Consider the following 18,700-nt stretch of genomic DNA (forward strand, 5'->3'; position numbering starts at 1 on the left):
CTGAGAGTTGCATTAACTTCTAGTTATGTTCTATTTTGTTAATAATAGAAACAAATATATTTTTCTTTTGTTTGATTTATTTAGCGTCCAGGAGAGAGCAGAGCATGTCTCTGCTGGTAGAAGCTAACTGTTTGCATTAGCAGACAGCGGAAGAGTCTCATTGCTGTGAACCAGTCAGAGGCAAGATGTCCAATCATCATGAACAATAACGAGTAAATCCTTGCCTTGTCTACCCCCCCCCCCCCCCCACACACACACACACACCTCTAGCTAACATGTACCTCCTGAATCAGGAGCACCAGAGCTTTTTTTCCCTACAGATGACGACTGACAAGGCTTTCATTTATACTGGAGACACAGCAGATTTATTGTAAAACAACAGGAGTGAATGAGGGCTTTAGGTTATTTGTAGTATCCTTTTGTGTACAATACTCAAAGTCCTGCATGAAAGCGTGAGTATCCAGGTGTAAAACTATTGTTCTCTGTTTGCAACCCAACAGGTTCTGTTAGAACCCCGCTCAGCATAGTTCTGTTTCTGGGATTAAAAGCTTTTGATCGCTCTCCTAGTCCTCTAATCTGATGTGCTCGGGCATGCCTGCTTCCATCCTATTCAGGGCGTTCTTTTTCTTTCCGTAGCTTTCTTGGTAACACACTAGAAGAAAAAGATCACCTGTGCACAACAATAAATGTCCAAATACAATTATAAGGTAACCGCCTGTGCTCACGTTTCACTCCTTTGTTCTGTTTGCAAATAAACACGTTCTTTGTGCTTCTCTGGTTGGAGAGAGCAATTAGCCTCGTGTTGCTGAGTCTGCTTGAATGAAGTTGCTTACTCAGAGGTCACTTCAGCCACGGCCGCTCACAGAGACACGGGGGCATGTTCATTCTCACTACGCTAGAACAAGACGGCTCTAACCGACTCCTATAGAAGATTGCACATCTTGGGTCGATATGTTTATCACTGGGTGTGTCTCACCTCTAACAACATCTTTTGTTTTCTGGTTCTGCCACAAACTGCGATAGGCCTGAATGAAATTATTCAGAGCTTAATCTTTACTATTATTCTACCAATCATCAGCTTTTAACATCTAATTATGGCTAACAGTTTAAAAGGCCTGACTTGATTAAGATTGTGGATGTAATAATATTCTCCAGTTTCTGAAACTGACATACTTTCAGTTTTTCATCCGCCGTTGATTTACAAACTCTTTAAACCACACACAAATATCAACAATCTACAAAACATGAAAATAAATCATAATACTGTATGCTAGGCCTTGTTTACTAACGTTTATGAATGATAAACTTTACGATAATAGTGAGGTCTGTCAGATTTACCTCTGCGTTTTCTTTTTTGAGCCACCGTATTTTGAGTTTGTGCCCTAAAACATAACTGTACATTAGCATTTCATTTATAAAGTCACAGTTTTCATTGGATTGGATTAAAACACTTCGTAAAACAAACTGGAACTTTTAAACTGACATGAAGCTTTAATGAAAAGAAAGAAAGAAGAATGAAGGGTACAATACTGCCAAAAGCATCGGTACGTCTGCCTTTATACAGTGTTGGGCAAGTTACTTCAAAACTGTAATGCATTATTTATTACTTGTTACCCTCATTTTAAAGTAATTAATTACATTACAATATTACTGATTTTAAAATGTAAGGCATTACACTACTTTTGCATTACTTGAAGTAACTTTCACCAAAACAACTTCAATATGAATCTGGAAATGTGACGCTCAGTGAGCTCATGACATATATGTGGAAGGTGATGTGGTGTCTGAGCTAGGATTGCTGTTAAAAACAGTCAGATATAATAACAGTGCTTTAAAATGATTGTTTATTAAATAAAAGTAACAACAATCTGTACTCTCAGCACGCTGCCATCTTATATTAACTGAGCAGGGAGTGAGGTGGTGGGGGCTCCAAGCCTATACTGTATTTGCCTTGGTCCCCAAATGCCTTGATACGGCCCTGGATGTGGGACTGACTTCTGGGGTGATCTGATTCTATCACATGTATAAATATTAAATGCTTATATATTATTGCTTTTCACTGGTAAAAATGTGTATTGGGGACAAATATACCTACTTTTTTCTTTTCAAGCACTTTGTTTTGTTTTCTTGATTTTATGTGAATAATTTCCTGCCCTTTCTCTCTCTAACCTTCCTGCATGCTGCATGTTTTCTCCGTCTTCCAGAAAAAACTGTTTCCTAGATTTCCTACTTTCTAACTAATCAGCCAAAGGGATCTACCGAATGCAAAAAAAAAAATAAATAAATAAAAAGCTTCTCGCTGCGCTCCAGCAACAATGAGTTGAAATCACCGGGGCACAGATTATGAACTCAGCTGAAAATTACATGAAGTACCAGAGAATATGGGCTGATATAAACGATAGCAAACGAATTACTTTGTTTTGGTGGAACGATTTTGTGAATATAACAGCGGCCGCGTGCAGGACGCAGCTGGAGTATTTGAGCCACTACCGCTTCATCCTCTCTGCTCATAGAATGCCCGCAAAGCTGAGTCCATAAATGACGTCATATATGTGGATACTGGATCTTTTTTCAGGCTTCCCGCAGTTTGAATTTTTAGGAAACCCGCATCTTGATTTTGGGTTTAAAAATGCGTTGTAATTACCGCGTTACTGACAATTGTACCGAGTAAATATTACCATTTTCTTTCCCTGTAATTCCTTACATTACCACATTACAGCAAAAAGCAATGCATTACAGTAATTAATTACTTTTGTACGGCGTTACTCCCAACACTGCCTTTATACACACATGAACTTTATCCATGTCCAGCTCTTTATCCAGATGGTCAGAAGTGTGTTTATGGAAAATCTGAAATATTGTTCAAAGATGCAGGAAGTGAAGGCCTGGTTGCCGGTCTCCACTGATCCTATTGGTTGGTTAAGCTCCTTCACACCAAACATCCTGAGTTCATTAAAACATCCGATTTCCTTCATTTGGTCATGTGACACAACCTTTGGACACTGGTGTGCTGGCACCAGCTGAAGTTTGCATTTTCAAATGTACTTTAAAGCAACAAAGTAAAAGTATTGAACTAACGTTTAAACATGTGTAGAAGTGTACTGTCGGACCGCACGATAAATGACTAGCGTTGGGGGCGGCGGGAGCGTGCTCAGAATCAGAACTGTGTTCTACTGCCGGGTCAGTGAGAGTCTCACATTACAAGAAATGTGCTTCGGTGGAATGGTGCAAACATACAAGTGAGACAAGTGATAAATAGGATGCACCAAAAATAAATAAATAAACAATAAACATAAGAAAAAAAACAAAGTGACTGATGGTTGTAATGGTTATTTGGTGATCAGAAGTCTTACAGCAGAGGGGAAGAAGCTGATGCGGTGTGGGGTTCTGGTCCGAATGGCCTTAAACCTGCTGCCCGAGGGGAGTGGTTCAGTCCATGACCAGGATGAGAGGGGTCAGCTGTGATTGGACCTGCATGCCTCACAGACCTGGAGGTGCGCAGATCGATGGAAGGTTACAACCAATCACCTTTTCTGCTCAAAGCACATCACACTGTGTTTTTCCTGGCAGTGGCCCCTGCATACCACACAGTAATGGAGGGAGTGAGGATGAATTCAACGGTGGTCATGTGGAACTGGACCATCATTTCTGAGTTTCCTCTGCTGCTGCAGGGAGAACATCCTCTGCTGGGCCTTTTTGATGAGGGAGCTGATGGACATCTTCCACTTGCGGTTGTGGGTGACGGTGGTCCCAAGAAACTGGAAGGAGTCTGTGGTTGAGATGGAGGTGTCCCTCAGGGTTATGGGCGTCAGTGGAGCTGACACTCTCCTCAAGTCCACATTCATCTTTACTGTCTTCTGGGCATTCAACCCACCAGGCAGCACCAGGAACCAGGATGCCAGAGGTTCCACTAGGGATGCACCGATGGATCGGCATTTGATCCCAATCGGCCGATAGCGCCCCTATCGGTTTTGATCGGAGTTTTCAAAATAGATCAAAGCAGACCGATCAGGTAGGGTTGTCACGTAACCGGTGTAGCGGTAAACCCCGGTTTGTGACATCAAACAGACATAAAATAAGAAATTATGGGCAAATATTGGTATTTTAAAGACTAAAGGGGGAAAATGTAAACAAATAAACAACATAATTGCAAAATAACACACTTTAGGCTAAATTTAGACACAAACTGAGGGCAATATTTGCTGACATACAGGGTTTATTTAATTGTGTGAAAATGTAGCACGTTTAAAAAAAATACTGCGATAATACCAAAAACCGTGGTAATTTTGGTCACAATAACCGTGAGGTTCAATTTTCACACCGTGACAACCCTAATACAGACCATTTTAGATTATGTTTAATTTCCTTTATTCCCAGATTATGTAGTTTGTAGCACTCATTATACTGTTGTAGAAAATTTCTGGCCAATCCACGTGATCGGTATCGGTGATCGGTATCGGTGATCAGCATTCTTTGATATCGGTATCTGTGATCGGCAGCAAAAAACCTGATCGGTGCATCCCTACGTTCCACCTCCCTCCTGTGGGCAGACTTATGCCCATCTGAGAGCGGGGTGATGTCCATCACTGACTGGTGGCTGGTGGTGTAGAGGGAGAAGAGCAGAGGGGCGAGAATGCAGCCTTGAGGGGTACCGATGCTATTGGTCTGAGACATTCCTTCCCTGCCCCATGTGCTGTCTCCTATCTGCTAGGAAGTCGGTGATCCACTGGCAGATGGGGTCGGGCACATTCAGCAGGGACAGCTTGTCCTCGTCTCTGTCCTGTCCTGGTCTCCGTTGTGTGGAGGCTGGACAAAAACACATTTTGAAGTACTTTTCAAACTTTTAAAAAAATGTAGTGGAGCAAAAGTAAAAAGTAAGCCTCGAGAGAATGACTTAAGTAAAGTACAGATACAGAAAATGTAACTTACGTACAGTAACAAAGTATTTGTACTTTGCTACATTCCATCACTGGTTGCCACCAACTGAGAATGTCTATTAAATTTGAATTATTAGAGAAAAAATGTGCTAAAAGAATCAGAAAATGCAGAAAAACAAATAGCGAGTAAAAATAACTCAAAGAGCTCGATAGGATAGCATTACCTCTACAGATGTAACTCCCACCCATACTTACTAAACACCCGGTGCTGTTTTTGAGCACAGCTCTGGTTTGCTGTCCCGTCACTGAACATTACAGACGGAAACCGAGGAAACCAGTTCGAGAGAAGCTTTTTGCTCCAGACGCTGACAGATAGCTAAATCTGATTTACAAGCCTTGGCAGATTCTGGAAAGCCTCAGAAAGGATGATGAGTCCTTTTTACAATCTGCTTTGATGACACGGGAATGAAACAAACAGAAAAACTAAGAAAATAAGAGAACAGCTTCTGGCCTCAATTTCACAGAAGCAACTACAATAAAAACACAGCATTATGTGCCCGTGCATGCCTTTTGAAACGGTTTGCTTCATCCCTGGACCAGTATGCCACACATCGTTCAAGGGACAAGCTGTTACATCCGAATGAAATAAAAATCCCACACCTCCAGCTCCCATTCCTCCTTTTCAATGTTTGCAATCGGAGGTACAATAATGAAGCAAATTCAGCGGAGATAACAGATTTCCCATCATGTTACCAGCTTCCTTTCGGAGGATGCCACCACACAAACGTGTCTAAAAATATTCCTCTTTCACGCATCATCAATATCTTCATTACGAAAGATGGACGTCAGGTTGTGTTTGCTGGTTTCGTGTAATGCCAGCTGACAGGGCGGCATCTTGCCTGTGTTTGAGACACACAGCGTTTTTGTCTACTCCGTAATTCCACTTTTGCAGACGCGCGGAATGCAGTTTCACACCGTGCATGTGACGGAGCAAGCCGTGATAATGTTTGGAATGGAAGTGGCCTTGTCAACATCATAATAGAGATGAAGGAGCACACATTTATTCATGCATTATCTTCTTTCTCCTTGGCTTATGAGTCAACGTCTTGCATAAAAACTCATGTGACACAATGTTGAAACCTTTATTTATTTCAGTTTGAACACAAAAACTTTAGGTTGCATGAAATGTCGGATTTACGGAAGAAGATTAGGGCCAAAGAGAAGAAAGAGAATTCTGACTTTAATCTCAAAATTTTGATTTAAATCTCAGAACTCAGCCTTGTTTTTCTCAGATTCAAAAAGTCAGAATTCTGACATTAGAGGTCCTGGCCACCACCATCACCCAGGACCTCAAATGGGAGCCCACCATCAGAAAAAAGGCCCAGCAGAGGATGTACTTCCTGAGGCAGTTGAAGAAATTCAACCTATCATCACAGTCGATGAGGCAGTTCTACACCGCTATCATCGAGTCCACCCTCACCTCCTCCATCACCGTGTGGTACGCTGGAGCTACCACCAGGGACAAGAAGAGGCTGCAGCGTGTCGTGCGCTCTGCAGAGAGGGTCATTGGCTGCAAACTCCCCTCCATTCAAGATCTGTACACCTCTAGGACATTGAGGCGTGCAGGTCGGATAATAGCTGACCCGTCTCACCCTGGACACAGTCTCTTCGACTCGCTCCCATCTGGCAGAAGGCTCAGATCCATTCGGACCAGAACCTCTCGCCACAAAAACAGTTTCTTCCCCTCTGCACCTTTCGGGGCGACGGTGGCACAGGAGTTAAGTGCTCGCCCCGTAATCGGAAGGTTGCTGGTTCGAGTCCCGCTCAGTCTGTCGCTGTGTCCTTGGGCAAGACACTTAACCCACGTTGCCTGCTGGTGGTGGTCGGAGGGACCGGTGGCGCCAGTGCTCGGCAGCCTCGCCTCTGTCAGCGCGCCCCAGGGCAGCTGTGGCTACATCGTAGCTCATTACCACCAGTGTGTGAATGGGTGAATGACTGATTGTGTTGTAAAGCGCCTTGGGGGGTTCTAGGACTCTAGAAGGCGCTATATCAAATACAGGCCATTTACCATTTTACTTTTGAATGAAAATCCTAGGGCAGCCCACTCAAGTTGATTGGTCCCAGTCACGTGACCCGTTGCTGTGCTTGAACCATTCAACAAACACTCAGATTAATACCTACACGGAGTAGATAGCTGCTTCTCTAAATCTTGCCACTTTTTACATTAATAATTTTATCATGAGTGTTTTATTAGTTCTTATATTTGCTTATCTCTTAATTAAATTTTTTTTCTATCTTACCTTCTGCACCAAAATACCGCAGCAATTTCCTAATGTTGTGACTTGGCACACATATGGCAATAAAAACTTCTGATTCTGATTCTGATTCTGATTAAAATCAGAGTCCTGAGATTAAAGTTAGGGTTCTCAGATTAAAATTAGAATTCTGACTTTTTTCTGTAGTCGCAAAGGATTCAGATAAAAAAGTCGGAATTTTGAGTAAAGAGTTCAAATTCTGAGATTAAAGTCAGAATTCTCACGTTAATCTCAGAATTCTGACTTTTTTCTCTGAAGTAAAAAAATTCAGAATTTTGAGGAAAAAAATTGGAATTCTGAAATTAACGTCAGAATTTTCTTTCTTCTTTTTTCATTTCAGTGGCCCTAATCATCTTCCGTATCTTCCCTTGTATTCTCGAAACATTGAAATAAAGTAGATTAAAATCCCGGCGTAGCGCCACAGCGCAGCGGACACTCATGATGCATTTTCACCGTCTCTGCTTTATTTGATCTCAGCCGAGCTGTGAATATTATTCATCCCAAACAGCTGACTAAGCATTTTCTCAGCCAATCTCGACCTCTCTCTCATGGGCAGCATGTCTTGCTGCTGATCTCGTAAGCACGCTTGAAGGAACTTCAACTAATTTAACACTTCAGAACGTATAAGCGCCTCGCCGAGGAGACGTTCCTTTAGCCGCGTGAGCTTCGCAGCAGCGATATATGCAGGAAGTAAAAATGTATCGCCTCATTTTCATGCAAGTCTAGCCTAATTATTTGGCAAAGCGGGTGTGGGAGCAGTACAATTGATTCTGTTTTTGGTCTTTAGGCGATGTAGGATTTTCCCCAGACACACACTACAAAGTGAATTCCAACTGTGCTTTGGGAGACAGTGGTGAGACGCGGGGATGTCCACAGGCAAAGGCCCTAAGTCACATTCTGTTATGCTAACCATAGCTGCACTGTAAACAACCTTACCTCGCCTTGTACTAATTATCGTCAGACAGATGAGATCATTCATTCATATCTGCTAAGCTGACATGGTCAAGGTTTGCACACTTTCCCTTCCTCTCCTCTCCTTTCCCTCCTTTGCTCTACTTGCTTCGCATTGCTCCATCTGTGCCCTCTGTATGAAAGGGAATAGTTGAGCAGGCCTGACAAAGGGAGGCACAGAGGAGGCAGAGGTGCTGAGGAAAGCTGAATACTGCTGGAAGGGATTTCTATCTGTTTGGGTGTGCGTTGTGCTTGTGTGTGCTTGTGTGTGTGTGTGAGTGTGTGAAGAGAGAGGGAGAAACAAGAGAAGCCTATTGTGTACACGCTTGAATGTGAGTCAGTTTGAATATTAGTTCCCTTCCTTTGGTGTCCTTTTATTGACAGGAAACATCGACACCGGGAACGCTGCTGTGTGGGAATAGTTCATTGAAAAGAACATTTTCAGGCTTTTTTTTTAGGTTAGATTCTGTGAAAAATGTCTTTCCTGTTGTTAACAGCAAACTAAACTGTCACAGTTCAGAAAACAGAGTTTGTGTTCACCATCTGAAGAGCTAGCGGCACGTCTGAATTCAGCCAGGACAAAAGCGTTTGATCTTAAATTTCATTTCATTACAATGCTTGTGATTTTGTTCCATAAACCAATTAAACCATCATTGATTATGCATCTTTTCTACTTCTTGAAGTTCCAGACTTGCAATTTTGCATTATTTACAAGAAAGTGTTAATATCTACCACAGAATTCTTGACATGTTTGTTGAGAGATGTTGGGTAGGCTTGGTGCCATTAAGGCAGAGCTGCAACTGAGCAAAACAACAAAGATGGCGGCAGCTCAGGAATTTCGCTCGTTTGCTGTGGCATCAACTTTGGACGATTTAGACTTGAGCTTTTGTTTGAGACATGAGCAGATGGAGGTACTTCTCCTCCTCCGTCAACAGTGCATGGTGTTGCGTTGACCGACTTTCGCCTTTATGAATACATCACACTGTGCATCGCTCTGATTGTTCTTGGCTCTGTCCTGTTTCGGGGAGAGGCAGAGGCACCCCTACGACTGTGTTTAAGTCAAGACTCAAGACCCATCTTTTTAGGTTAGCTTTTATCTAAATATTTACTACAGTTTTATTTCTCGTTTTACATGATTATATTTTATTACTTGCTTTGCATGTTCTATATGATTATATTTTAGCACAGTTTTATTATTTAAATTATTATTTTACTGTTTATATCATTTTATTTATTACTTATTTTCAAATTTTTGTCGTTTATATTAGCTCTTTTATTACATTTTTACTCATTTTAATCCAGTGTTTCCTCTGTGGGGGCCCTCTGCCTCGGGAGCGGTGGTCGACTGTAGCTTCCTGGGCGCTCTATAGGTGGGGGGTCTATGCTCCCCCTCCACTGAGCGCCCTGACTTAGTGTGGAAGACCTGATGCTGCCGGGTCAGACGGCTCCTCTGATGGCGTTTCCTTGCGTTACCATACTTGGCTCATCTGGACTCAGGCTAATATAATTTTTACTTGTGTGTGTGAGTCTGTGTGTGTGCGTGTGCGTGTGATTGCATATGTTTGTTAATGTTTTTAACCTGTTATGGGAATCTGGGGTCATTTTGTAAAGCACTTTGAATCACACTTTGTTTGAAAAGCGCTTTAGAAATAAAATTTGATTGATTGATTGTACGGGTCATGGCCAGACTATACCAATAACAGCTAAATGAAGCACTTCTGGTGCTCACTTCCTGAAGGTTTAGTCCAGATAGGAGACATTTTTTCTTTTTCTCAAATCTTTCATGACCTACAGTTGGATCCCAATCCCAGCTTTGGGAAACAAAGCCCCAGGATTATAAACTAACATGAGCATTAATCTATGTTACACTTACAGCAGTTTCAAAATAAAGCTCTACCCAATTTAATTTTGATCTTGGCCGTACGTGGACTAGCCAATGACTGATTCGCTTTGGACGCCGACTCTATTTCACCAAACTGAGGTCACTCAGAAACGTTTACTCAGAAACAAATTCACAAATAGTTCAAATCTACTTCAGTTTTGAACAAAATCCATTTTCTATTCTTTGTCTAATAACAGATCATCAACCGGACTTGGTTCCTGTCCTCCGCGACTGTCCGACCGAGCCCGCCTGGCCCTCAGCATGCTACCGTCCGAGCTGGGCCTGCTGTTGCTGCGGCAACAACATCAACTTCACACTAGCTGGCACGACTCAGCTCTGCAGCTCGGCCTCATTATGCTGCTGCTGGCTTTGATGTGGTTTGTGAGGCTTTACCTGCATTACTGCAGCCAGTGGCTGTACCTCCAGGCCATTGCAGTTCCTGTCAACAAGTGAGTATGCTTCTTTTGATATGACCCTACACACACACACACACTCACACAGACGGATGGGTGTGTAGATGCACATGCAGACACATAGCTCACACTGCTGATGAAATAAATCACCAACATGGAGGAGAGATACAGTATGCTGTAGATTATTGGCCAATTGGCACAAATGTACACTCACACGGCTTGTAAGCACGAGAAAAAGACATAAGGATTGTGGTAAAACAGGAAGTGGAGAGGATAACGAGCAGGGGAGAGACAGAAAATGTGTGTTTGTGTGTTGGCAAACGTGCAGGCTGAATCCACCCAAATCATCTGTTTGGAATCCCCCATTAACATTTTAACAAGACTCTCTCAATATTAACAAACCATTGCTGGGGGAGCTTGCTCACCACACAGCTTCAAGTCCCAAAAGGCCTTATTTGGAAGGAATTTATTGTTATTATTTGGTACGCAGCATTGCTAATAAACAGCCATGAGACAGTGCAGAAGTGTTAAATCACAACACGATAGCATATGGTGCCGATTTCAGCCAACACGATAACAACGATTAAAAAAAGCTGGCTGCAAAGAGGCAGAGCTTTTGTTTCGTTTGTGGAAGCGTCGTGTGTTAAAGCATGGGCGAGCGAGCGAGAGAGAGAGAGAGAGAGGCTGAGGGGGGCAGATAGGAGGTTAAAAAAGTGAAAACAGAGGGGGTCAACGTTGGATGACAACTTCCACATGTCTGAATGTGCGCCTCTCTCCCCTTCGAGCACATTTCTCCCCGCGCCGCGTCCAGAGCTGCTGGTGCCCATTGAGAGGCAGAAGTGACAGTCAGCATGGTTGAACGATGACAGGAACCCCGCCCCTCACACGTTTCTACAGATCTCCGGCTCTTCCGTTCTCCTTTTGCTTCCAGTGCACCTCTTCATCAGTGAAAAACACGTTTTGTTCTCTGTGTAGCCCCCGCACTTACATGTTCGGACACTGAATGTTAAAAACCAACTCAAAATAAAATTAGCATCGAGTTTATATTTAACTTAAATTTTGTTTGAATCGATCATTTCTGCTCCTTGCAAGAGCCAGTTAGGGGTACCGTTATGTTCCCAGGACAGGCGGGATTTTATGAGCTCGTTTCATCTGATGAATACTGGTTATTAATAGAGGCAGCATGGTCAGAGGACTAATAATAACCAAATGTTGTAGTTATATTGCAAAGTCATCAAAGAAATCAATAAATTTATTAAAAATACACATTTTTTAAAAATAAAGATGTTCCTTACAATAATCATCTCCAAAAGCTGAATCAGAAATTGGACATGAAGAATTTATAGCCGGATAATAAACATAATAGTCCTATTTTACAAAAAAAAGCTTACATTAATTCATCTGTGGTTTCTGTTTGAACGGTTTATCTAAACTGGGGTGAAACTTTAGTTTTTGTGTAGAAAAGTAGCAAAAACGTAAAGTTTTCAGTCAAAATAAAACAACGTGTTTTTTGTAAAGTTTATTCTAAATGTAAATTGAATGTGAAAAATATTAAATTTGGCAGCTAATTTTCCTGGTTGTGAGCAAATGAGTGAAAAACTATAAGTGCAATCTAATATAATTAGATCAAATCTGTGAACATCATCTGTGTTGATCACCCCGTGGGGTGTTTCCTGAGCTCTACATCAGCTTTCTAAGATCTGTTCTGAGATCTGCTTCAAACAAAGGACCAATGAACCTCCGCAGTCGGATTAATGGACAGAATCCGAGAGACGCTGGACTCTTGGAACAAATCAGATGGAATTAATGAGAGAAGCTGGACGTGTCCTCGGCCACCACTGCTCTACCTCCTCCTGACTGAAGGGAAGATTAAGAAGCTTATGAGGCTTGCTGTAAATGGAGTCAACCCTACAACAGAAGAGCTCCATTTTTAGTCTTCTTTATCACAAACCTGTTTGCAAACCTAATAAAGTTCTTTATTTCAGTGGAAAAGCTGACTAATTAAATATAATCAAATCATATTTTAACTCGGGGAGTGAATTGCCAGAATCGGTTGCCTCTGAGGTGCATCACAAAAACATTCCTAATCCGTGCCGGCTGATGCCGTTTTCTCCGCAGATTCCAGCTCCACGCTCACACCGTGGAGCTCATCTACCAGAGCTCGTTGCTCCACACCCGAGAGGAGCTGACGATGGTGGTGGTGGGTCCCCTGACCTTGAACGCTGTAACGCTCCTGCTGGTTCTGATCAGATGGGGCTGTCAACTGATATTTGGCTCACTCCCTTCCTTCACATCAAATTTTATCATGGCTCAGGGAGTGTGGACAGTCCTCGACCCCCTGGCAGTCTTCACTGTGGATGCCGTCCTCGGGGTAAGTCACTTAAAAATAACTTGGACACTTGTGCACTTTAAATAGGAGTTCACTCTATCTTGGCAAAGTGACTTTAAATTACAAAAAAGGAGAGGGGAGGGAAATGAGTTGGCTAGATCAGTCTTCTTTTGGCAGCAAGCTGAATTCAGCCAGTTATTCTGCCTTATTTATGAAAAGTCTAACAACTATTTCTTTAAAATGGATGCAAATTTGCACATATTTTTAAGATTCAGTCTCTGTTGTAAATACATATTTTTTCCGTGTTGCCAATGCCAAGCCCAACCGAGTGAACCCAGAGCTGCTCTGAGCCACATGCTTGTCCGTTTGGTCTGATCTTCCAGCGTCTCGCCTACAGCCCCGACACACCAGTAGGAGATGCAGCCAAGCTTTACTGGCACTTCTATCGCGCTGAACGGTCAGGTGCTGCCGGAGTCATCATCACTCTGTTCCTCTACACAGTCCACTTCCTGCTTTCCATCACTATTCTAGCTATTTACCTGCTCAGGTGAGACACAGAAACAAGATGGATAGGTTCCTGTACTTGACAATTACCAATACAAGAAGGGGGGTTGTCTTGTATTTCGTAGTTATCTTAAATATAGCATAGGGTCCACCTTTTGCATCAAAGGGGACACATTCTGACCTATTTTTATGAAGTTATAATAGTTTTATGTTTGATGCAAAACATGTTTATGAAGGTCTTTGCTCTAAAATCATTTCACATAAGACACATAAAATATTAGTAGTTTTTATTGTTGGCCACACCCACCCATCCCCCACTCAGGCTGCTATAAGCTTAGAAGCTCCAATATCTAAGAGGGGTACACAGTAGAGCCGCTGCTCTACCAGCAAAAGTTCTCTCTTGCACGTGAAAGGTGTTTCTATTCTATTTTCCCGTTTGTGATGTCACAAACAGGGCTTTATTGAAACAGCTTGTATTACTTAGATAAATCCTAAAACCAAACACTGACAGAAAAGTAAGGAATGGGTTATTTCATATCTGGGGTGTTTAGAGAGGAAGTATAGACTCACATGGCACCTCAAAAGGATGTAAAAGGTGAGTTTTGCATATTATGTCCCCTTTGAAACACAGAAGAAGTAGAACCCTGGTTTACGACAAAAATAAAAAAAATACACTGAATTAAAACATGTTTATTAAAAAAATTAATTAAATTGACATTTGCATCAGAGTTCTACACCAGAGGACACAAACACATGTAACAACTGTCTTCTGTAACACACCATCCTCTGCAACTGGCTGGAAAATCTACCATTTCCTGACTCAGATGTGTTTTGATATAGCGTGAACGTGTTACCATCTTTCAGGATCCGATTAGGATGAATATTTAGCGTGGCTGGCTTCACTGCCTGTTTCATACATACTGAAATTGGCTGCATATGGTAATGAACATGCATACGCTAAATAAAAACACGGTGTGATCCTGATGTCTTGTAGATTGAGGTCAGCCACATCCACACATTTTACTTGCAAGCTTTGCATTTCGATCGTAGCCCCTCCGAAAAAAAATAATAATCTGCTCAAACCAGTAAGGATAAAAAACAGAAAACACCAATAATACAGAGGTTTGTATTCATTTAAATCCACACCAGGTTTATTTTGTATAAAAACTTCAGACTGATCTCCTTTTGTCCTGGTAGTAAAAGTTGAAGTGCTGAAGCAGAAGGACAGGTGGTTTTATCTGAGGTGGAGAGAAAAGGAAATCCTGTCTGAATAAATCATTCGGAGATGTGCCACCGAGGTGTCATCTCAGGAAGCTTATCTAGACTCAGCTAAATGGACAATATTAAAACAACAGCTGAGAATAATGACTTCTGCCACTCAGCCGCCTCCCAGGTTTGTTTTGAATGTAGGCCACGAGGCTGGAGCAAGGCTGATCATTTTACGGCTTATGGTTTCTGATTGGCTGTGAGGAAAGGGTTCTGATGCAGACCGTGACCTATTTCTAAAAAAATAAAATAAGAGCCCCGGGCTATGTGTATAGATAGAATGGACTGTCATCTTTTTTAATTACATTTTAGGCAGCCTTTAGTCACTTCCTTTGAAAAAAAAACAAAAAACACATGACAGGCTGTAAAACTTCATAAAGACCAAGATCGGGGTGTCATGGGCAAGTTGGTGCATTCACAAAACACCATTTTCCTCTGGTCCAGGTCCCTTGTAAACGCATCCCTACACGGCATATGACAACTTCCAGTCTGCTGATTGGTTAGATGTGTCTGGGCTAACAATAGCTAGACACTAGTTCTGATGCTGAGCTAGTCGACAACACAGTCTAACCCTCTCTCCACGACCTGTTGAAAATACAACATCACCCTCTTCATTTAGCAAACATCAGCAGGTAGTTTTTTCTTTCTGTCACCATGACACCAAGATATGTGATGACTCCTTAAAGCCTGATTCATGCTCCTCCGTCAGCTCCAACAGGGACAGACACGCATGGACGGACGGAGACGTTTAGCCCTCGTACTTCTCCGTCTCCTGCTGCAAAGCAATTCCCCGCCAGGACAACAGAGGGCGTAGCGCTGTTCTGTGGTATCATGTCATGTATGGGTCCTAGATAGTGTGTTTATATTGTGTTTTTTGTATATAAGAGACTTTTTAACACAGATATATTAGTCTCTCATCCTCCTCCACCTCTTCATGCGCTCACCACCTCTAAACCCACGTTTCCTCTCATTTCCGTCCACAAATAAAATGCTTGCTGCTTCATCTTTTCACTCCTCCAGTCACGGGGAATTAAACGTTCATATTTTTAGAGTTTTTCGCGAGGTACTCTTCAAGCTTCTCCGTGTCTGCCGCTAGTTATTCCTGCGCCCTCTTTATGTTTTTGAGGGCGCAATGGCGGCGGTGTAGACGACAGCGGCGCCCTGACCAATCGCAGGCTTGCGTTCTCCGTCTCGACGGACGGATGTTTAGAAAAGAGAGCTCGACTCCGCCCGTCCTTGCGGGGCTCTCCAGCAGACCCGCACTGACGCAGACACAGAAGCATGACTCAGGCTTAAGACGCAGTGACCCCCCCCCCCATACTGAAAATGTCTTGATATAAGCAGTGTTGGGCAAGTTACTTCAAAACTGTAATGCATTATTTATTACTTGTTACCCTAATTTTAAAGTAATTAATTACATTACAAAATTACTGATTTTAAAATGTAAGGCATTACACTACTTTTGCATTACTTGAAGTAACTTTCACCAAAACAACTTCAATATGAATCTGGTCATGTGACGCTCAGCGAGCTCATGACATATATGTGGAAGGTGATGTGGTGTCTGAGCTAGGATTGCTGTTAAAAACAATCAGATATAATAACAGTGCTTTAAAATGATTGTTTATTAAATAAAAGTAACAACAATCTGTACTCTCAGCACGCTGCAATCTTATATTAACTGAGCAGGGAATGAGGTGGTGGGGGCTCCAAGCCTATATTTGCCTTGGTCCCCAAATGCCTTGATACGGCCCTGGATGTGGGACTGACTTCTGGGGTGATCTGATTCTATCACATGTATAAATATTAAATGCTTATATTATTGCTTTTCACTGGTAAAAATGTGTATTGGGGATAAATCTACCTACTTTTTTCTTTTCAAGCACTTTGTTTTGTTTTCTTGATTTTATGTGAATAATTTCCTGCCCTTTCTCTCTCTAACCGTCCTGCATGCTGCATGTTTTCTCCGTCTTCCAGAAAAACTGTTTCCTAGATTTCCTACTTTCTAACTAATCAGCCAAAAGGATCTGCCGAACGCAAAAATAAATAAATAAATAAAAAAGCTTCACGCTGCGCTCCAGCAGCAATGAGTTGAAATCACCGGGGCACAGATTATGAACTCAGCTGAAAAGTACATGAAGTACCAGAGAATATGGGCTGATATAAACGATCGCAAACGAATAACTTTGTTTTGGTGGAGCGATTTTGTGAATATAACAGCGGCCGCGTGCAGGACGCAGCTGGAGTATTTGAGCCATTACCGCTGCGTCCTCTCTGCTCATAGAATGCCCGCAAAGCTGAGTCCATAAATTACGTCATATATGTGGATACTGGATCTTTTTTCAGGCTTCTCGCAATTTGAAATTTTAGGAAACCCGCATCTTGACTCTGGGTTTAAAAATGCGTTGTAATTACAGCGTTACTGACAATTGTACCGAGTAAATATACCATTTTCTTTCCCTGTAATGCCTTACATTACCACATCACGGCAAAAAGCAATGCATTACAGTAATTAATTACTTTTGTACCGCGTTACTCCCAACACTGGATATAAGTGTCTTCATCCAGGTCAGAACGCTCATACACAGGAACCTCCTGAACTTCACGGCTCCTTCACAGCCATGAAATTAGCCTCCTTTGTAGCACAAAGATGCAATTCCTCCCAGAGAACGGCTGCATAAATGAATGAGAAGCAAAATCCGAGTGCAGGATGAAAATGATTGCATGCTATTCCTGTGTCTGAGGTCAAGTTTCTACAAACATCCCTCTCCCAAGAGCCATAGGGGAATAATGCTGGGCTCAAAGCTCCGTAGCGGCTCTTTGTGTAAATCCTTGTCTCCTTGATGTTGTTTTTATTTGAGAGCTGATTACCCTCTGACAGACTAGCATCTTAGTGGAAGGGCACAAGGTCTGCTGGTTTTGATGGCCAGCCAAAGTATTTGTTTACAGACGGAGTGTTTCTTTTTCGGGGTTGGCTGCATGCAACCCGTGTGTGGCAAAACAAAAATAACACTTTGGAGGTACGAATCGATACGCCTTCTGCTCTGCTCAACGCTTTCTTGTGACTCAAGCCAGGCTCTCCAGACACGTACATTCGACGCGTTTGCAGTCTTTAAAAGTCGGCATTAACATCGAAGAGCATCCCAGGATCCGACTCCCACACGTTAACAGATGCAACGCCACACAGACACCGAGCCAAACATGGACGCCGCTACAGTCTGCCTGCAATCACAAAGATCTTCCCACTCACAGGCCAATTTGTTTGATTCCTGGTTGCCATTTCATTTGATGTATTAGATCAGCCAGCGAATATGCTCTCTTCAGTCAATAAGTATTTTTTTTCCAGCAACAACCCATCTGTCTGTCTGTTGTACAGAGAGAAGAACGCAGCTATTATTCTTGACTCGAGGAAGATCGTGTGTGTCTTTATTGCTCGGGCTGTCGTAGAGCGCAGCAGCATGCTTCTTCTTCCATGCTGTCTTTATTTTTCTGTGCAGGTTCCACAACGACGGCCGCATGTTGGACACCTTTCAGCGGCTCACAGCCAAGGAGGGCATGTACTTCCTGCCTCATGATCTGGAGCTGTCGAATCAGGAGCTCAGCTACATCGTCAAGAAGGCCGAGCAGTGGAGAGGCTTCAATGGGGAGAGGCGGAAGGTAAAACACGTCTAACTCCCTGATTTTTACACTCCCGACTGAAGGCCTTGCAGATAAATTGAGCTAATGGTTGTTTTCTTACACAGAACGATCTATAAGGTCATCATTACCAGCCTGATTGATTAGTTTGTGAAAAATGAGTCAACTGACGCTTGGGGGGGTTGCTCATGCAGAGGTGCTAAAGGTTAAGCATGGACTGTAAATGCAGGAGTAGCGCACTGGTCACTTTCCAGGATTTATTCCATGTGAGCAGGATGCACAGCGCAAGCTCCTTTATATCATTATATTTTCTTTAGTTACATGTGAGAAAGCTGAGGATTCATCTCAGAGGTCTTTAGCTTCATTCTAATTAGTACGAGATAATTACCAAAACAGGGCGTCGACGTGCAGGCAGCTGATTAGTCTGTGAAAACCAATTTCTGAAGATTTTTCATTAGAGAAAGAGACTGCTCAATCAACACGCGGCGATGCAGGTGTGTGTTACGGTGGGCAGGCTCTTCGTGGGG

General features: G+C 42.5%; 1 protein-coding gene across 1 annotated transcript in view; it reads left to right on the forward strand.

Moving 5' to 3' along the window:
- ofcc1 (orofacial cleft 1 candidate 1) overlaps positions 1-18,700 on the forward strand; it is a 121,174-nt gene that overhangs the window by 63,959 nt on the left and 38,515 nt on the right. The window contains exons 21-24 of the mRNA XM_070553443.1: positions 10,223-10,474; positions 12,557-12,809; positions 13,151-13,314; positions 18,035-18,194. Of these exons, the coding sequence (XP_070409544.1) occupies positions 10,223-10,474; positions 12,557-12,809; positions 13,151-13,314; positions 18,035-18,194 (829 nt within the window). The remainder of the gene's footprint in view (positions 1-10,222; positions 10,475-12,556; positions 12,810-13,150; positions 13,315-18,034; positions 18,195-18,700) is intronic.

This window comes from Nothobranchius furzeri, chromosome 7 (genome assembly GCF_043380555.1).
Source record: "Nothobranchius furzeri strain GRZ-AD chromosome 7, NfurGRZ-RIMD1, whole genome shotgun sequence".
NCBI classification, from domain to species: Eukaryota; Metazoa; Chordata; class Actinopteri; order Cyprinodontiformes; family Nothobranchiidae; genus Nothobranchius; species Nothobranchius furzeri.